Raw genomic sequence first — 21,720 nt, 5'->3', positions numbered from 1 at the left:
TTCACGATTTGTATAGTGTCCCAACTTTTTTGGAATCCGGTTTGTAATTATTTAGCTAAAAACCAATATTCGACACAAAATAGTCCCAATAAGTCCCTTAGGCTGGCAGCTGTCCAACTGAAAAATCCAGAAGGATTCCCTGTTGAGAAGTTTCCTCTTGTGATCACTTTCTCTGACTGGTGCTTTAACCTTCTTAATCCCCTGTACTTGCATGCCGGACGTGTCTCCACCATGGGCTACCGCAAAGTGCATGCTAGCCGCAGACACACTGCGGCTCCCATGGTGCGGCACGTCCGAAATGTGTTTACGTATCCTCACGTTAATAGCATTAGTGGTGCAGCCAACATACTGCAAGTGGCAAATCTTACAGGTAATCAGATATATAGCATATGTTGTTGGAAGAGTTAACCAATTCAGGGTCCTCCTGTGTCGTACGTAGCTCCTGTAAATTGCAAGCATGTATAATTTCAGCAAAAGTCATATTATTACATCCAGTTGACATGTTGAATGGTACAGAACCTTTACCAGGGTTAAAGCACCAGTCAGAGGAGGTGATCACAAGAGGAAACTTCTCAACAGGGAATCCTTCTGGATTTTTCAGTTGGCCAGCCGCCAGCCTAACGGACTTAACAAAAGATTGGATCTGATATTGCAGCAATAATGCTATGTGATATAGTGATATATATTTTCCCACTCTAGAATTTCGGTTGTGTCGAATATTGGTGTTTTTAGCTAATTAATTATATAACTTCTAAACAGAAGAGTTGATGTATGTGATTGGCAGCGTCTTATTTGGGTCACATGACAGCCCAATTGTGTCTTAAGCATGTCATGAGTAAGGGCTCATATACCTGACAGCCCGAAATGCGTAGACTAAGACTTTTTGGACTGGATGTTTAATTTTTAACCGCGCTAATAAAGTACCGAAATTGAGCTGGATGTTCGTTTTCTGTTTTGGATTTCAAGTTACCTGCATCCAACTGCGGTTTATCTTCCGTGCTCATAGCAGAGAAGGAGCAGGTGAGAGCCGTGTTATCAACTTGTTTCTCTCGGCTTTATATACAGTAAAGACCAAAAGTTTGGACACACCTTCTCATTCAAAGAGTTTTCTTTATTTTCATGACTATGAAGGCATCAAAACCATGAATTAGCACATGTGGAATTATATACATAAACAAGTGTGAAACAACTGAAAATATGTCATATTCTAGGTTCTTCAAAGTAGCCACCTTTTGCTTTGATTACTGCTTTGCACACTCTTGGCATTCTCTTGATGAGCTTCAAGAGGTAGTCCCCTGAAATGGTCTTCCAACAGTCTTGAAGGAGTTCCCAGAGATGCTTAGCACTTGTTGGTCCTTTTGCCTTCACTCTGCGGTCCAGCTCACCCCAAACCATCTCGATTGGGTTCAGGTCCGGTGACTGTGGAGGCCAGGTCATCTGGCGCAGCACCCCATCACTCTCCTTCATGGTCAAATAGCCCTTACTTTCAAAGTTTTCCCAATTTTTCAGCTGACTGACTGACCTTCATTTCTTAAAGTAATGATGGCCACTCGTTTTTCTTTACTTAGCTGCTTTTTTCTTGCCATAATACAAATTCTAACAGTCTATTCAGTAGGACTATCAGCTGTGTATCCACCTGACTTCTCCTCAACGCAACTGATGGTCCCAACCCCATTTATAAGGCAAGAAATCCCACTTATTAAACCTGACAGGGCACACCTGTGAAGTGAAAACCATTTCAGGGGACTACCTCTTGAAGCTCATCAAGAGAATGCCAAGAGTGTGCAAAGCAGTAATCCAAGCAAAAGGTGGCTACTTTGAAGAACCTAGAATATGACATATTTTCAGTTGTTTCACACTTGTTTGTTATGTATATAATTCCACATGTGTTAATTCATAGTTTTGATGCCTTCAGTGTGAATCTACAATTTTCATAGTCGTGAAAATAAAGAAAACTCTTTGAATGAGGTGTGTCCAAACTTTTGGTCTGTATGTATATTTGTAAATATTCACCTGTTGGGTTTGGCTTTTAGAATACACATTTGATGCATATAACAGGTTAATGTGTGTTTGATCTGAGGATTGGTCTTGACCCCCTCCCCCACCGCGGTTTGATGGGAGGAGGGGAGGAACCTGTCTATAAATCTCTCAGGTCCTCACACACATTATTGTTACGACTAAGAAAGTATGTTTGAAACGCGTTAACGATTGCCATTGGTGGATGGATTTGTCCTTATGTCTAACTTGCTGCTGTAAATAAAGACAAAGAAACGACACAACAAAGTGAGTTCTGGAACCTCCTTTTATTCATACAGTACATCATAATGGCTTCTCTCCTGGGTGAATTCTTTCATGTGTAACAAGATTTGATTTACTTGTAAAACATTTCTCACATACTGAACATGAATATGGTTTCACTCCTGTGTGAATTCTCTCATGCCGGACAAGTGTTGATTTGTCTGTAAAGCATTTCCCACATAGGGAGCATGAGTATGGTTTCTCTCCTGTGTGAGTTCTCTCATGTAAAACAAGATGTGATTTCTTTAAAAAACATTTCTCACATTCTGGACATGAATATGGCTTTTCTCCTGTATGAGTTCTCTTATGCATAATAAGAGCTGATTTATTTGTAAAGCATTTTCCACATTCTGGACAAGAAAATGGTTTTTCCCCTGTGTGACTTCTCTGATGTGTTTCAAGATATGATTTATTTGTAAAACATTTCCCACATTCTGAACAGGAATATGGCTTCTCTCCTGTGTGAATTCTTTCATGTGTAACAAGGTTTGAATTATCTGTAAAGCATTTCCCACACTCTGAACATGAATATGGCTTTACTCCAGTGTGACTTCTCAGATGTCTAACAAGATGTGAATGATATATAAATGATTTTCCACATTCTGAACAAGAAAATTGTTTCTCTCCTGTGTGAATTTGCGCATGTCTTATAAGATGTGATTTAACAGTAAAACATTTTCCACATTCTGAACATGAGTACGGCTTTCCTCCTGTGTGATGTTTCTCATGTGTAATAAGATTCGATTTATCTTTGAAACATTTCCCACATTCTGAACATGAATATGGCTTCTCTCCTGTGTGAATTCTCTGGTGTATTATAAGATTTGATTTCAAACCAAAATATTTTCCACACTCTGAACATGAATATGGCTTCTCTCCTGTGTGAATTCTCTCATGCATAATAAGATTTGATTTCCTTGTAAAACATTTCCCACATAATGAACATGAATATGGTTTCTCTCCTGTGTGAATTCTTCTGTGAGCAAAGAGACTTGAACTTTTCAGAAACAGTTTTCCACATTCTCCAGACTGAAACCTTTCATCTCCTTTCTGCCCAGCACTTATGACATTCTGTGATTGGTCTGGTGGAGGATCCTCATGATTTAGGGGATTATATAAGTCTGGCCTTGTGATAGCAATCTGTGATTGGTCAGGAGAAAGTTCCTCATGATTTGGGGGATAATATGATGGATCTGCACTATGAGTTCCTGGTTGTACATTATAGGTAATGAGGTTTTCTCCTGCAGAGCACTGTCCGATATCTTCATCATCTTTATAATCTAGTGATAACATGAAGGTTCCCTCATTCTTCTTACTGTGATTTCCTGTTAGGATTTAAAGCAGATTTTGTGATTTCGCTCTTTCAAGCCACAAATTTATAACCTTCTTATTAGGCTGGAAACACACATGCAGTTTTTAAGTCAAAGACAATATCAGATTAAGCAGGAAGGAGAAGTCCTTCCTTTTTATTGCCCATCACTCACTTTTGTCTTTGGCTTAAAAAACTGATCCTTTGACATCGGGACTTTAGAGACGTATCTCTTTATTATGTCAGGATATTTAAGATTCCTACAAATAGATTGGCACCCTTATGCCTCAACTGCTCAGAGAGCAGCTAGGTTTACAATTTTTGTCTGATGGTCAAAAGATCTTTCTCTGTGCTCCTTCTTCTGGACCTGTCCTCTGCCTTCTACATTACTCTGTCCTCTGCATATAGACCTGTCCTCAGCTTTTGACATTACTCTGTGCTCCTCCTTCTAGACCCGACCTCTGCCTTCTATATTACTCTGTGCTCCTCCTTCTAGACCCGACCTCTGCCTTCTACATTACTCTGTGCTCCTCCTTCAAGACCTGTCCTGTGTCTTCTACATTACTCTGTGCCTCTCCTTCTAGACCTGTCCTCTGCCTTCTACATTAATTTGTGCTCCTCCTTCTAGACCTGTCCTCTACCTTCTACATTACTCTGTCCTCCTCCTTCTAGACTTATCATCTGCCTTCTACATTACTCTGTACTCCTTATTCTAGAAGTGTCCTCTGCCTTCCACATTACTCTGTCCTCCTCCTTCTAGACCTGTCCTCTGCCTTTCAAATTACTCTGTGCTCCTCCTTCTCTCCTGGTGGATCCTCCACCAGACCAATCACAAAATGTCATAAGTACTGGGCAGAAAGGAGATGAAAGGTTTCAGTCTGGAGAATGTGGAATACTGAATATCTGTCCTACTCCTTCTAGACCTGTGCTCTTTCTTCCAAATTACTCTGTGCTCCTCCTTCTAGACCTGACCACTGCCTTCTACATTACTCTGTGCTGCTCCTTCTAGACCCAACCTTTGCCTTCTACATGACTTTGTGCTCCACCTTCAAGACCTGTCTTATGTGATTTACATTACTCTGAGCTCCTCCTTCTAGACCTGTTTTCTGCCTTCTACATCACTCTATACTCCTCCTTGTAAACCTTTCCTCTGCCTTCTACATTACTCTGTGTTCTCCTTTGAGACCTGCTCTCTGCTTTCTACATTACTCTGTGCTCCTCCTTCTAGAACAGTCCTCTTCCTTCTACATTATTCTGTCCTCCTCCTTCTAGACCTGCCCATTGCCTTCTAAATTATTCAGTCCTCCTCCTTCTAGACCTGTCCTCTGCCTTCTTTTACACCGTTGTCAGCCGATTCCACACAGATGTCTACAGAACCTGTTCTATTACACACTTATACAAATAGAGCCCCCCGACAGAGTGGAGAGGGTGTCAGCAGTAGGTTTGTGTTGACGATTATTTTGCCCTTTCTGATCCATCAGAACAATAACCCCCCAAAAACCTGATCCTGTCTGTGGAGCATCCGCCTTCAATCGGTAAGCATTTTGTCAGTAATCCATCAGTATTGCTAATGCCAATAAAAACAGGAGTGGATCCAAAACAGAGATGACACGTGAATGGAATATTTCATGTCTTATGTGTTTTGTACCCACTCCTGCTTTAGGCTACCAAATCATAAGCCAAATCTGATGGACCATACAGGCCTTACAGCTGCTACACAGACAAGATCCATTGTGTGTCTCATTTTTCCTTCCTTCTGACATCAGAAGAAGGGTCAAACAAATGATGTCAGCCAGGCCGAAAGGCAAAATAGTGGCCCAGTGGGGAGGGTGGGAACAGCATGAGGAGACCACAGAGTGGCCCAATGACAGGGTCTGGAGGTTGCGGCAGCATCAGGAGGCTACATAGTGGCACAATGACAGAGTCTGGAGGTGATGGCAGCATGAGGAAACCACAGAGTGGCACAATGACAGAGTCTGGAGGTGGCGCAGCAGCATTAGCAGCATCAGGAGAAGGCCACCGAGTGGCATAATGACAGAGTCTGGAGTTTGCAGCAGTATGAGGAGGCAACCGAGTGGCACAATGACAGAGTCTGGAGGTGGCGGCAACAGCAGTAGCAGCATCATAAGAAGGCCACCGAGTGGCACAATGACAGAGTGTGGAGGTGGCAGCAGCATGAGGAGGCCACTGAGTGGCACATTGACCAAGTGTGGATGTGGCAGCAGCATAAGGAAGTCACAGAGTGTCACAATAAAGGAGTGTGGAGGTGTCAGCAGTACGAGGAGGCCACCGAGTGGCACAATGACCGAGTGTGGAGGTGGCAGCAGTATGAGGAAGCCACCGAGTGGCACAATGACCGAGTGTGGAGGTGGCGGCAGCAGCAGTAGCAGCATCAGGAGAAGGCCATTGAGTGGCACAATGACTGAGTGTGGAAGTGGCAGCAGTATGAGGAAGCCACTGAGTGGCACAATGACAGTCTGGAGGTAGCGGCAGCAGCAGCATGAGGAAGTCACAGAGTGACACAATGACAAGAGTGTGGAGGTGTCATCAGTATGAGGAGGCCACCGAGTGGCACAATGACCGAGTCTGGAGTTGGCATCAGTATGAGGAGGCCACCCAGTGGCACAATGACAGAGTCTGGAGGTGGCAGTAGCAGCATCAGGAGAAGGCCACCGAGTGGCACAATGACCGAGTGTGGAGGTGGCAGCTGTATGAGGAAGCCACCGAGTGGCACAATGACAGAGTCTGGAGGTGGCTGCAGCAGCAGCAGTAGCAGCATCAGGAGAAGGCCACCAAGTGGCACAATGACGGAGTCTGGAGTTTGCAGCAGTATGAGGAGGCCACCGAGTGGCACAAAGACAGAGTGTGAAGGTGGCAGCAGTATGAGGAAGCCACCGAGTGGCATAATGACAGAGTCTGGAGGTGGCTGCAGCAGCATCAATAGGAGGCCACAGAGGAGCTCAATGACAGAGCGTGGAGGTGGCGACGGCATCAGCATCAGGAGGAGGCCACAGGGTGGCACAATGACCGAGTGTGGAGGTGGCGGCAGCATCAGGAGACCACAGAGTGGCAAGGTGACATAGTGTGGAGGTGGCAGCAGCATGAAGAGGCCACAGCATGAGGAGGCCACAGAGTGGCAAGCCGACGAGAGATTGCGGAGGTGGCAGCAGCATGAGGTGGCCATAGAGTGGTAAGATGACAAGAGATTTCGGAGGTGGCAGCAGCATGAGGAGGCCACAGAGTGGCCGTTTCATCTATTTATAGGGAATATGGGACAGAACAGAAGGTTAAAATTTCTCAACTTTTTAAAGTGTTGCCTAAAACACGATTTAATAATACACGTTCTCCGGCACAAAAGGCTTGGCAAATTGATTGTCCATGAATTTCCCTCGAACATTGGGATAATACACTGCCTGTCCAAAAAAAAAGTTGCCACCAAAAAAAAGCCTTTAGCTTTGATTACGGCACGCATTCGCTGTGGCATTGTTCCGATAAGCTTCTGTAATGTCACAAGATTCATTTCTATCCAGTGTTGCAGTAATTTTTCACCAAGATCTTGCATTGATGATGGTAGAGTCTGACCGCTGCGCAAAGCCTTCCCCAGCACATCCCAAAGATTCTCAATGGGGTTAAGGTCTGGACTCCGTGGTGGCCAATCCATGTGTGAAAATGATGTCTCATGCTCCCTGAACCACTCTTTCACAATTTGAGCCCGATGAATCCTGGCATTGTCATCTTGGAAGAACAAATCCATTGATGGAATAACCTGGTCATTCAGTAAGTTCAGGTAGTCAGCTGACCTTATTCTTGGAGCACATACTGTTGCTGAATCTAGATCTGACCAACTGCAGCAACCCCAGATCATAGCACTGCCCCCACAGGCTTGTACAGGAGGCACTAGGCATGATGGGTGCATCACTTCATCTGCCTCTTATCTTACCCTGATGCACCCATTACTCTGGAGCAGGGTAAATCTGGACTCATCAGACCACATGACCTTCTTCCATTGCTCCAGAGTCCAATCTTTATGCTCCCTAGCAAATTGAAGCCTTTTTTTCTGGTTTGCCTCACTGATTAGTGGTTTTCTTACGGCTACACAGCTGTTCAGTCCCAATCCCTTGAGTTCCCTTCGCATTATGCTTGTGGAAATGCTCTTACTTTCACTATTAAACATAGCCCTGAGTTCTACTGTTATTTTTCTTCGATTTGATTTCAAACGTTTAAAGAGGACCTTTCACTTGTAAAAACTATGTGAACTAAGTATGCTGCCATGTACAGCGGCTCCCGGGGATCTCACTGCACTTACTATTATCCCCGGGCGCCGCTCCGTTCTCCCGTTATGCCCTCCGGTACCTTTGCTCCTTAAGTTATAGTAGGCGGGTCTTCCCTTGTCCTGTGGGCGTCTCCTTCTCCTAGGCTGCAGCGCTGGCCAATCGCAGAGCACAGCTCACAGCCTGGGAGGTTTTTTTCTCCCAGGCTGTGAGCTGTGCGCTGCGATTGGCCAGCGCTACAGCCTAGGAGAAGGAGACGCCCACAGGACAAGGGAAAACCCGCCTACTATAACTTAAGGAGCAAAGGTACCAGGGGGCATAACGGGAGAACGGAGCGGCGCCCAGGGATAATAGTAAGAGCAGTGAGATCCCCGGGCGCCGCTCTACATGGCAGCATACTTAGTTCACATAGTTTTTACAAGTGAAAGGTCCTCTTTAAGTGATCGCCGATCACGATCATTTAGGATTTTTTTCCCGCCACATTTCTTCCTCGAATACGATAGGTCCCCACTATCCTTCTGGTTTTTAATAATGCGTTGGACAGTTCTTAACCTAATTTTTGTAGTTTCTGCAATCTCCTTAGATGTTTTCTCTGCTTGATGCATGCCAATGATTTGACCCTTCTCAAACAGACTAACAACTTTTCCACGACAACGAGATGTGTCTTTCGACATGGTTGTTTAAGAAATGAGAAGCAACTCATTGCACCAGTCAGGGTTAAATAACTTATTGCCAGCTGAAAGATAATCGCCCATGCAGTAATTATCCAATAGGAGGCTCAGAACTATTTGCTTAGTTAAATCCAGGTGGCGACTTTTTTTTTTTTTGGACACGCAGTGTAAATTGGCAAATTTAAGTTTTCTTTCTTATAATTTTAATAAAGTTTTGGTTAAATTTAATATTCAACATTTAATAAATGTAATAATAGAAATTAAGTGTTGCCTAAGACAGGAGAGAATCCGCCGGTCTTCAGTTTATTCGACGAAGTGGTTACGATGGAGAAAGCATTCCAAAAAACTATTTCTCTCCACCTGGAGACGAATCCTGTCAAGATTGATGCAAGTGCAGTATCGGCTGCTCATCGACCCAGATACTTCTGGGGGAACCTGCCTGGCATGAACAGGCCTCCAGTAGCTATAGACAATGAGAAGACAAAGCGTCAAGATAGCTTTGAGCCCGGAAGAGTCGCAAAGTTCATCAAGATACGTCACTAAAGATTTTACCACATATAACCGCAGCTCTGACCGCTGAATAAATTTTGTTTTTCGATCCAAATACTTCAATAAAGATTTTCCGCATATAACCGCAGCACTGAACTCTGAATAAAATTAGTTTTTCGGCCGAAATACGTCACAAAAGGTTTTACCACATATAACTGCAGCGCTGAAAGCTTAAAGGGCTTCTGTCACCCCACTAAAGTGTTTTTTTTGGGCTAGTTAAATTACTTATATTGCGATATATGAAAATATAATGCTCTTACTTACTTTGATCCAGCAGTTTCTTCCAAAAACGACGTTTTATAATATGTAAATTAGGTCTCTACCAGCAAGTAGGGCGTCTACTTGCTGGTAGCTGCTGCAGAAAACCGCCCCCTCGTCGTGTTGATTGACAGGGCCAGCCGGGATCTCCTCCTCCGGCCGGCCCTGTCGGCATTTCAAAAATCGCGCGCCTGTGTTCATTCGGCGCAGGCGCTCTGAGATGAGGAGGCTCGCCTCCTCAGCACTCCCTCAGTGCGCCTGCGCCGATGACATCACCGAAATAGAAGACTTCATCGGCGCAGGCGCACTGAGGGAGTGCTGAGGAGACGAGCCTCCTCATCTCAGAGCGCCTGACCGAATGAACACAGGCGCGCGATTTTTGAAATGCCGACAGGGCTGGCTGGAAGAGGAGATCCCGGCTGGCCCTGTCAATCAACACGACGAGGGGGCGGTTTTCTGCAGCAGCTACCAGCAAGTAGACGCCCTACTTGCTGGTAGAGACCTAATTTACATATTATAAAACTTTGTTTTTGGAAGAAACTGCTGGATCAAAGTAAGTAACACCATTATATTTTCATATATCGCAATATAACTAATTTAACTAGCCCAAAAAAAAAATATCACTTTAGTGGGGTGACAGAAGCCCTTTAATAATACATTTTTGCTACCGAAATACGTCACTAAAGGCTTTGGACCCTCCACCTCGGCTCGCCACAAGCCATCAGTTCTCTGAAAGGTGCATAGTCCACCACTTGGAAAGGGAGGGACTGCAGCACCAGCAACTTGGCCAGGAGAACATTCAGCTTCTGCTCCGTTGGATGAGTGCACGCAGACTGTTGTCTCTTGGCAATCGCTTTGGTGATCGATTGCTGACGGAATGACTGAGGAGGAGTAGGAGCATCAGGACCAGCAGACGATGGGAACGACAGACAGCTCCCTTCGGCTGAGGTGGTGGAGCCTTGACTGCCTAAAATCAGGTGCGTGCCACTGGGTGATGCAGCAGTTGCTGTGGCAGGCTGGACCACCACATCGGAACCACGGTTCTCCCAGGAAAATTTATGGTGACGCTGCATATGTTGAAGTAGGGCCGTGGTGCCAACATTGCCACCCTGGTCACGCTTCACCTTCTGGCCACAGATTCTACATATGACCATGTTCACCTCCTCCTCCGGAGGCTGTACAAAAAACTGCCACACTGCCGAGTAGGTGATTTTACCGACAACGCTACGCACTGACTGACTGCTACCGCCACTGAACACTTTCACCACATATAACAGCAGAAGTGAAATGCATATATATTTTTCCTTTTTGTACTGAAATAGGCCACTAAACTCTTTTTCCAGAAATAAATGCACCAGTGAAGTGCGTATATTTTTTTCTTTCTGTACTGAAATAGGCCACTAAATGCTTTCAACACATATAACTGCAGAAGTGAACTGGAATATATTTTTCTTTTTGTACTGAAATAGGCCAGTAAACACTTTTAGCAGAAATAAATGCACCAGTGAAGTGCGTATATATATTTTTTTCTGTACTGAATGTCACGGTGCGGTTCTCCGTGACGTTGATTTCCGTGCAGGCTGGCTGCTTTTGGCTGCGTGCTGGCTGCGGTATCTTGTGTGTTCCTGCCCGTGTGTCTGCGTGTACCCCCCTTTGTCTGTTTTGTCTCCCTGTGGGTTTTCAGGTCTGTTGCGCTCTTGCGTACTGGCTGCAGTGCTCCGTGCATGCTGGTTGCTAGGGGTAACGTCCTGTATCGCAGCTAGGTAGGCTGCGGTTTCTGTTACCCCTGACCTGATTTGGTACCTCCCCGTTTTGGTTCTGCTCGGGTTAACCTCCTCGGGTCAGTTCCAGGGTGTGCCCTTTCAGGTGCGCTCGTTAGGCTGCTATTGCTGCCTTTGAGCGTGGAGTGTTGAGGTCAGTCTTTGTCATGTCTTGTGGGTGTTTCACCCTTATGCTCTGTCAGGTCTGTCTATGTTTGCCTTGCCAGGTTTTGCCCATTGCTGCTGACCCAAGGGGTCCGGCCATCTACGTCTCGGTATGTGCCGCCTGGTTCTGCATTGTTGTCTTCTGTCCTGTACCTTGCTATGCCTTTTCCATGCTTTGTACCATGCCTTGTTTCTGTCCTGTATTTGTTCGCCTAGCAGTGCGTAACTGTGTCTAGTCCATGTTCGCCTAGCAGTGCGTAACTGCATCTGATAGCCTAGCAGAGCTTATCTGCGTCTGGATAGCCTAGCAGAGCTGATCTGCGTCTGTTCCTGTTCATGACTGTTTCATGTTTCTGTTATTGTCTGGCTGGCAGTCCTTACTACTTCTGGTATTCCGTTCATGTCTGCTTCTGTTCTTGTCAGTCCATGTCCGCCTTTGGAAGAGGGTTCCTGTGTTCCCCGGAGGAGGAATGCCCATTCGCTGCCTTGCTATGCCTTGTCTGTCTCTATGTCTTGTCCCTGTTCTGTACCATGTACCATGCCCTTGTCTGGTATCTCCTTGCCGCCGGCTCCTGCTGCCACTGACTTGGTTTAAGCTCTGGAGTAGCCCCTGGTAACTCCCGTGGCACAAGTCTATCCTCACCACCAGAGGCGCTAGTGAAGACCTGGTGTTGCTTAGTTACGCCCCTCCAGAGTATTGCTAGTCAGTGGCGCAGTGGGTTCTCACACACTGATCTGGTTCAGTACATTGAGGTCTTCTATTATTGTTATTGTCACGTGTCTTGGTTTCTTTGTATGGTTATGTGTTCCGTGGTCCTTGGCCTGTTTTGCCTTGTCCAGCTCGTATGACGTCCCGGAGGTCCCCCGGCACGTGACACTGTAATAGGCCACTAAACGCTTTTGCCACAAATAAGTGCACCAGTGAAGTGCGTATATATTTTTTCTTTCTGTACTGAAATAGGCCACTAAATGCTTTCAACACATATAACTGCAGAAGTGAACTGAGAATATATTTTTCTTTTTGTACTGAAATAGGCCACTAAACGCTTTCAAGAAATATAACCGCCGGCAACGTGAACTGAGAATATATTTTTCTTTTTGTACTGAAATACAAAATAACACATAGAACCGCCGCACTGACTGACTGCTACCGCCGCTACTTCCGTGAACCCCTGCACCACTACTTCCCGGCTAGGTAGGCTGCTGCGAAGCAGGTGGTCTACCCCAGGCACGTTTGGCTCCCGACCTTCCACTGCTGCCACGCTGCTGACTCCCAGCCATGCTTTCAACACATACAACTGCAGAAGTGAACTGAGAATATACTGTATTTTTCTTTTTGTACTGAAATAGGCCACTAAACGCTTTTGCCACAAATAACTGCACCAGTGAAGTGCATATATATTTTTTTCATTCTGTACCCTTTCAACACATAACTGCAGAAGTGACCTCACAATATATTTTTCTTGTTTGAAAAGATAGAAGACACTAAAGGCTTTTCAACACAGCACTTGCACCCCAAGAACAAATCGCTGGAAGGACAGAGCTGTCAAATAATCGTTCCCTGCACTTGTAAATCACTTTCCTAGCACTGTCCCTAGCGCCTTCTGTCATCTCTCCCTGCACTAAGATGCTGTTAAATGATTCCTCCCTATCCTTTCCCTGCACTTATAAATCCTTTTTTCAGGTTTTTTTTCCCTACAATCAGGTTTTTCCAATTGCTGTCCCTAGTGCCTTCTCATGTCTGTCCCTGCACTCTGAACGCTGGAAAATGGCAGAATCTAAAATGGCTGCCGTATTTATAGGGCTGTGACATCACAGGTCTGGCTGCTGATTGGCTGCATGCATGGCATTATGGGTCAGCCAGCCTTCCCAAAGTTCCTTGCCCCATGTCCACACACGTGTAGCCACCATTTTAGGAAAAATTGTGATTTGTTACCACGAAGCGCGAGGAAATTTGCATTAGTTGTGAATCTAATTTTTCCTTAAATTCGGATCGAATTCCACTTCGTCTAATTCGACTTGCTCATCTCTAATTATTAGTATCCGATCCTTCTGTACAAGTGACTCTCCAGTGTTACTCCCCCTAGGACATATGATGTATGTAGATTATTAGTACCCGATCCTTCTGTACAAGTGACTCTCCAGTGTTACTCCCCCTAGGACATATAATGTATGTAGATTATTAGTACCCAATCCTTCTGTACAAGTGACTCTCCAGTGTTACTCCCCCTAGGACATATGATGTATGTAGAATATTAATACCCGATTCTTCTGTACAAGTGACTCTCCAGTGTTACTCCCCCTAGGACATATGATGTATGTAGATTATTAGTACCCGATCCTTCTGTACAAGTGACTCTCCAGTGTTACTCCCCCTAGGACATATAATGTATGTAGATTATTAGTACCCGATCCTTCTGTACAAGTGACTCTCCAGTGTTACTCCTCCTAGGACATATAATGTATGTAGATTATTAGTACCCGATCCTTCTGTACAAGTGACTCTCCAGTGTTACTCCCCCTAGGACATATGATGTATGTAGATTATTAGTACCCGATCCTTCTGTACAAGTGACTCTCCAGTGTTACTCCCCCTAGGACATATGATGTATGTAGAATATTAGTACCTGATCCTTTTCTACAAGTGACTCTCCAGTGTTACTCCCCCTAGGACATATGATGTATGTAGATTATTAGTACCCGATCCTTCTGTACAAGTGACTCTCCAGTGTTACTCCCCCTAGGACATATGATGTATGTAGAATATTAGTACCTGATCCTTTTCTACAAGTGACTCTCCAGTGTTACTGCTCAAAGGACATATAATAAATGGAGAATATTACTACCAAATGCAGAACTTAACACTTATCCACATTGAACCTCATTTGCCAAGTTGATGCCCAGTATTCAAGTCAGCTTGTATTTTATAGACATCTTTTATTGACTGTACAGTACTACACAGCTTAGTGTCATCTGCAAAAATAGAAACAGCACTACTAACCCCCATGCTCAATATCATTAATAAATAAATTAAATAATTTAACCTTGGGGTCACCACTTATAACCCGGGACCATTCTGAATAGGAATCATTGACCACAACTCTCTGGACACGGTCCTTCAGACAGTTTAAAATCCAATTACAGACTATACTTTCCAAGCCTATAGACCTTACTTTACCTATTAAACATCTATGAGGGACAGGATCAAAAGCCTCTGCAAAATCCAGAAACACGACATCCACAGCCGCCCCTCTGTCCAGACTACTACTTACCTCACTACATCCACAGCCGCCCCTCTGTCCAGGCTTCTACTTACCTCACTACATCCACAGCCGCCCCTCTGTCCAGACTACTACTTACCTCACTACATCCACAGCCGCCCCTCTGTCCAGGCTTCTACTTACCTCACTACATCCACAGTCGCCCCTCTGTCCAGGCTACTACTTACCTCACTACATCCACAGCCGCCCCTCTGTCCAGGCTACTACTCACCTCACTACATCCACAGCCGCCCCTCTGTCCAGGCTACTACTCACCTCACTACATCCACAGCCGCCCCTCTGTCCAGGCTACTACTCACCTCACTACATCCACAGCCGCCCCTCTGTCCAGGCTACTACTTACCTCACTACATCCACAGCCGCCCCTCTGTCCAGACTTCTCCTTACCTCACTACAACCACAGCCGCCCCTCTGTCCAGACTACTACTCACCTCACTACATCCACAGCCGCCCCTCTGTCCAGGCTACTACTCACCTCACTACATCCACAGCCGCCCCTCTGTCCAGGCTACTACTTACCTCACTAAATCCACAGCAGCCCCTCTGTCCAGGCTTCTACTTACCTCACTACATCCACAGCCGCCCCTCTGTCCAGGCTTCTACTTACCTCACTACATCCACAGCTGCCCCTCTGTCCAGTCTTCTACTCACCTCACTACATCCACAGCCGCCCCTCTGTCCAGGCTACTACTCACCTCACTACATCCACAGCCGCCCCTCTGTCCAGGCTACAACTTACCTCACTACATCCACAGCCGCCCCTCTGTCCAGGCTACAACTCACCTCACTACATCCACAGCCGCCCCTCTGTCCAGGCTACTACTCACCTCACTACATCCACAGCCGCCCCTCTGTCCAGGCTTCTACTCACCTCACTATATCCACAGCCGCCCCTCTGTCCAGGCTACTACTTACCTCACTATATCCACAGCCGCCCCTCTGTCCAGGCTACTACTCACCTCACTACATCCACAGCCGCCCCTCTGTCCAGACTTCTCTTCACCTCACTAGATCCACAGCCGCCCCTCTGTCCAGGCTACTACTCACCTCACTACATCCACAGCCGCCCCTCTGTCCAGGCTTCTACTCACCTCACTATATCCACAGCCGCCCCTCTGTCCAGGCTACTACTTACCTCACTATATCCACAGCCGCCCCTCTGTCCAGGCTACTACTCACCTCACTACATCCACAGCCGCCCCTCTGTCCAGACTTCTCTTCACCTCACTACATCCACAGCCGACCCTCTGTCCAGACTTCTCTTCACCTTACTATATCCACAGCCGCCCCTCTGTCCAGGCTTCTCTTCACCTCACTATATCCACAGCCGCCCCTCTGTCCAGACTACTACTCACCTCACTACATCCACAGCCTCCCCTCTGTCCAGACTTCTCTTCACCTCACTATATCCACAGCCGCCCCTCTGTCCAGACTTCTCTTCATCTCACTATATCCACAGCCGCCCCTCTGTCCAGGCTTCTCTTCACCTCACTAGATCCACAGCCGCCCCTCTGTCCAGGCTACTACTCACCTCACTACAACCACAGCCGCCCCTCTGTCCAGACTACTACTCACCTCACTACATCCACAGCCGCCCCTCTGTCCAGGCTACTACTCACCTCACTACATCCACAGCCGCCCCTCTGTCCAGGCTACTACTTACCTCACTAAATCCACAGCAGCCCCTCTGTCCAGGCTACTACTTACCTCACTACATCCACAGCCGCCCCTCTGTCCAGGCTTCTACTTACCTCACTACATCCACAGCCGCCCCTCTGTCCAGTCTTCTACTCACCTCACTACATCCACAGCCGCCCCTCTGTCCAGTCTTCTACTCACCTCACTACATCCACAGCCGCCCCTCTGTCCAGGCTACTACTCACCTCACTACATCCACAGCCGCCCCTCTGTCCAGGCTACAACTTACCTCACTACATCCACAGCCGCCCCTCTGTCCAGGCTACAACTCACCTCACTACATCCACAGCCGCCCCTCTGTCCAGGCTACTACTCACCTCACTACATCCACAGCCGCCCCTCTGTCCAGGCTTCTACTCACCTCACTATATCCACAGCCGCCCCTCTGTCCAGGCTACTACTTACCTCACTATATCCACAGCCGCCCCTCTGTCCAGACTTCTCTTCACCTCACTACATCCACAGCCGACCCTCTGTCCAGACTTCTCTTCACCTCACTATATCCACAGCCGCCCCTCTGTCCAGGCTTCTCTTCACCTCACTATATCCACAGCCGCCCCTCTGTCCAGACTACTACTCACCTCACTACATCCACAGCCTCCCCTCTGTCCAGACTTCTCTTCACCTCACTATATCCACAGCCGCCCCTCTGTCCAGACTTCTCTTCACCTCACTATATCCACAGCCGCCCCTCTGTCCAGGCTTCTCTTCACCTCACTAGATCCACAGCCGCCCCTCTGTCCAGGCTACTACTCACCTCACTACATCCACAGCCGCCCCTCTGTCCAGGCTACTAGTCCCCTCACTACATCCACAGCCGCCCCTCTGTCCAGGCTACTACTTACCTCACTACATCCACAGCCGGCCCTCTGTCCAGACTACTACTTACCTCACTACATCCACAGCCGCCCCTCTGTCCAGGCTTCTACTTACCTCACTACATCCACAGTCGCCCCTCTGTCCAGGCTACTACTTACCTCACTACATCCACAGCCGCCCCTCTGTCCAGGCTACTACTCACCTCACTACATCCACAGCCGCCCCTCTGTCCAGGCTTCTACTCACCTCACTATATCCACAGCCGCCCCTCTGTCCAGGCTACTACTTACCTCACTATATCCACAGCCGCCCCTCTGTCCAGGCTACTACTTACCTCACTATATCCACAGCCGCCCCTCTGTCCAGGCTACTACGTACCTCACTATATCCACAGCCGCCCCTCTGTCCAGGCTACTACGTACCTCACTATATCCACAGCCGCCCCTCTGTCCAGGCTTCTGCTCAACTTACTATATCCACAGCCGCCCCTCTGTCCAGGCTTCTACTCACCTCACTACATTCATAGAAGCCCCTCTGTCCAGGCTACTACTCACCTCACTACATCCACAGCCACCCCTCTGTCCAGGCTTCTACTCACCTCACTACATCCACAGCCGCCCCTCTGTCCAGGCTACTACTCACCTCACTACATCCACAGCCGTCCCTCTGTCCGGGCTTCTACTTACCTCACTACATCCACAGCCGCCCCTCTGTCCAGGCTTCTACTCACCTCACTACATCCACAGCCGCCCCTTTGTCCAGGCTTCTACTCACCTCACTACATCCACAGCCGCCCCTCTGTCCAGGCTTCTACTGACCTCACTACATCCACAGCCGCCCCTCTGTCCAGACTACTACTCACCTCACTACATCCACAGCCACCCCTCTGTCCAGGCTTCTACTCACCTCACTACATCCACAGCCGCCCCTCTGTCCAGGCTACTACTCACCTCACTACATCCACAGCCGTCCCTCTGTCCGGGCTTCTACTTACCTCACTACATCCACAGCCGCCCCTCTGTCCAGGCTTCTACTCACCTCACTACATCCACAGCCGCCCCTTTGTCCAGGCTTCTACTCACCTCACTACATCCACAGCCGCCCCTCTGTCCAGGCTTCTACTGACCTCACTACATCCACAGCCGCCCCTCTGTCCAGACTACTACTCACCTCACTACATCCACAGCCGCCCCTCTGTCCAGACTTCTCTTCACCTCACTACATCCACAGCCGCCCCTCTGTCCAGACTTCTCTTCACCTCACTATATCCACAGCCGCCCCTCTGTCCAGGCTTCTCTTCACCTCACTATATCCACAGCCGCCCCTCTGTCCAGACTACTACTCACCTCACTACATCCACAGCCTCCCCTCTGTCCAGACTTCTCTTCACCTCACTATATCCACAGCCGCCCCTCTGTCCAGACTTCTCTTCACCTCACTATATCCACAGCCGCCCCTCTGTCCAGGCTTCTCTTTACCTCACTATATCCACAGCCGCCCCTCTGTCCAGGCTACTACTCACCTCACTACATCCACAGCCGCCCCTCTGTCCAGGCTACTACTCCCCTCACTACATCCACAGCCGCCCCTCTGTCCAGGCTACTACTTACCTCACTACATCCACAGCCGCCCCTCTGTCCAGACTACTACTTACCTCACTACATCCACAGCCGCCCCTCTGTCCAGGCTTCTACTTACCTCACTAGATCCACAGTCGCCCCTCTGTCCAGGCTACTACTTACCTCACTACATCCACAGCCGCCCCTCTGTCCAGGCTACTACTCACCTCACTACATCCACAGCCGCCCCTCTGTCCAGGCTACTTTGTACCTCACTATATCCACAGCCGCCCCTCTGTCCAGGCTACTACGTACCTCACTATATCCACAGCCGCCCCTCTGTCCAGGCTTCTGCTCAACTTACTATATCCACAGCCGCCCCTCTGTCCAGGCTTCTACTCACCTCACTACATTCATAGAAGCCCCTCTGTCCAGGCTACTACTCACCTCACTACATCCACAGCCGCCCCTCTGTCCAGGCTACTACTTACCTCACTACATCCACAGCCACCCCTCTGTCCAGGCTTCTACTCACCTCACTACATCCACAGCCGCCCCTCTGTCCAGGCTACTACTCACCTCACTACATCCACAGCCGTCCCTCTGTCCGGGCTTCTACTTACCTCACGAAATCCACAGCCGCCCCTCTGTCCAGTCTTCTACGCACCTCACTACATCCACAGCCGCCCCTCTGTCCAGTCTTCTACGCACCTTACTACATCCACAGCTGCCCCTCTGTCCAGGCTTCTACTCACCTCACTACATCCACAGCCGCCCCTCTGTCCAGACTACTACTTACCTCACTACATCCACAGCCGCCCCTCTGTCCAGGCTTCTACTCACCTCACTACATCCACAGCTGCCCCTCTGTCCAGGCTTCTACTCACCTCACTACATCCACAGCCGCCCCTCTGTCCAGGCTTCTACTCACCTCACTACATCCACAGCCGCCCCTCTGTCCAGACTACTACTTACCTCACTACATCCACAGCCGCCCCTCTGTCCAGGCTTCTACTCACCTCACTACATCCACAGCCGCCCCTCTGTCCAGGCTACTACTCACCTCACTACATCCACAGCCGCCCCTCTGTCCAGGCTACTACTTACCTCACTACATCCACAGCCGCCCCTCTGTCCAGGCTTCTACTTACCTCACTATATCCACAGCCTCCCCTCTGTCCAGGCTACTACTCACCTCACTACATCCACAGCAGCCCCTCTGTCCAGGCTTCTACTTACCTCACTACATCCACAGCCGCCCCTCTGTCCAGGCTTCTACTTACCTCACTATATCCACAGCCTCCCCTCTGTCCAGGCTTCTACTCAGTCTGACTCTAACCCGAGCTGCACCAGTTCTCTGGAATGCTCTACCCCAAGCACTTAGGTCAATTAATAACATCCACAGTTTTAGGCGCTCTGTAAAAACACTTTTGTTTAGGTTGGTCTATCTCATGATCTGATCTGACTCTTCTCCATTCGACCCTTCTTCCTTCTTCTGAACCTGATCTATCAGTCTCCACCACACCCCATACACTCAGGAGCACTACAGATACCAGCTGGTGATGGTCCATGCAGCCTTATATCTACTCCCCTATTGTGTTAGGATGGCCGGACCATTGTACAAGACATGCACTTCTGTGTCACATTATTTCATCATAGATTGTAAGCTCTTGTGCGCAGGGCCCTTATTCTTCTTGTTTTAATTCTTGGCCTTTTTGCTGCTCTGTTATTTATGACCGTTTGTACTTGAACCCCCTGATTGTAAAGCACTGCGGAATATGTTGGCGCTATATAAATAAAGATGATTATAAGTAGTATATATAGTAGTATTTTTAGTCCCAACAGAACCCATTCCAATAGGATGCCGCCCTCCCCCCCAACAGGAAGTACGCCAACAGTATTTATATTTGGCACGTGGTCACTATCAGGTTAACAAGGACATAGAAGTCCGTCCAGCACCTGTCCCATCCATGTTGTTAGGCCCTATGAAAATAGTGATAGGAAACATCAACGTAGAGCAAAAATATAAAACTGAAACAACACGACATTTCCTCAGAACACATTCCCTTTAAGGCTTTCACTTGTCTCCTCCTACCTGGAGATGTCAGAGGCCGGGGCTCCTCCATCATGGCCTCCTCGTACAGATCCTCCTGTCCTTCTATATACTCCCACTCCTCCAGGGAGAAATACACCGCCACATCCTGACACCTTACAGGAACCTGACAACACAATGACACCGTCATCACCCAGACCCCTCCAGTGCTGTTACTGGAGAACCTCCCAGTATTCCCAGCAGGGTCACCTCTCCAGTCAGCAGCTCCATCATCTTGTGGGTGAGCTCTAGGATCTTCTGCTCATGTATCAGGGAGGGAGGCTCTGTGATGGGGGTCCACCCTCCTGACTCCTGGATGATGGGAGTCCTCCCCGATGTCTTCTTCACTAGGGTGTAATCCTGTGGATGGAGAGAGACACTGACTCCAGATCTCCCCTCAGAATCCCTCCCGGGATCATGGCCCCATCTCCAGTAATCTAGTCCCTAGAAGCTGGAATATCCTTCCCCTCCAGCCCCTTCTGGACTCTTCTAGAGAATCCCCCATCCCCCTCCTCTGGCAGAGAGCTCCATAGTCCCCCTGCTCTTACAGTAAAGACTCCTCCTCTATGTTGTGGAGAAGCCTTCTTTCCTCTAGACGTAGTGGAGGCCTCCTTCTTCTAGTATCATCTAGATGTCAGACTAGTGGTAGAAATCCTCCCTCCAGGCCACACTGGGGACAACCTGCCTACTTCCCTCCTCATGGCTCCGCGGTGGCCGATCTTCAGCTTCTCCGTCCCTTGGAAGGTCTGGAGGCCGTTCTCCAGGAGCCTCTTCCTATCACTTCCTATGATGGATTCTCCAGAATACAATAAAGAGGAGAGAAATCTAGAAAGGTTTACCTCTCCGCTCAGCAGGGAGATGATCTCCAAGGTGAGGTCTAATATTCTTCTGCTGATCTCCTTCCTGTCCATCCTTGGTGGAGGAGCTGGAGGAGATGCTCCAGGACAAGGAGAGACCCCGGGGATAAAGGGGGATTCTGGAGAGAAGAAG

The 21,720-nt window shown here is 48.1% G+C and overlaps 1 protein-coding gene across 1 annotated transcript; it reads right to left on the bottom strand.

Annotated features, from left to right (window-relative positions):
- Positions 1 to 2,302: 2,302 nt before the first annotated feature.
- LOC120998341 (zinc finger protein 501-like) lies at positions 2,303 to 20,964 on the bottom strand. The gene is made up of 3 exons (XM_040429006.1): positions 20,941 to 20,964; positions 20,734 to 20,857; positions 2,303 to 3,623 (listed from the first exon to the last, which is right to left on the bottom strand). Exons 1-3 carry the CDS (start codon positions 20,962 to 20,964, stop codon positions 2,320 to 2,322), a joined length of 1,452 nt encoding a protein of 483 aa, XP_040284940.1. The 3' UTR covers positions 2,303 to 2,319.
- Between the last annotated feature and the right edge of the window lie 756 nt (positions 20,965 to 21,720).

This window comes from Bufo bufo, chromosome 4 (assembly GCF_905171765.1).
Source record: "Bufo bufo chromosome 4, aBufBuf1.1, whole genome shotgun sequence".
Taxonomy (NCBI): Eukaryota; Metazoa; Chordata; class Amphibia; order Anura; family Bufonidae; genus Bufo; species Bufo bufo.
This window is presented reverse-complemented; position numbering and strand designations above follow the sequence as displayed.

Coding starts and splice junctions, on each gene's coding strand:
- LOC120998341 (XM_040429006.1), bottom strand. CDS start 20,964: ATGATGGAGCTGCTGACTGGAGAG. Junction 20,858..20,940: donor TGGAGCTGCTGACTGGAGAG/GTGACCCTGCTG, acceptor TTGTGTTGTCAG/GTTCCTGTAAGGTGTCAGGA. Junction 3,624..20,733: donor CCGGCCTCTGACATCTCCAG/GTAGGAGGAGAC, acceptor AAATCCTAACAG/GAAATCACAGTAAGAAGAAT.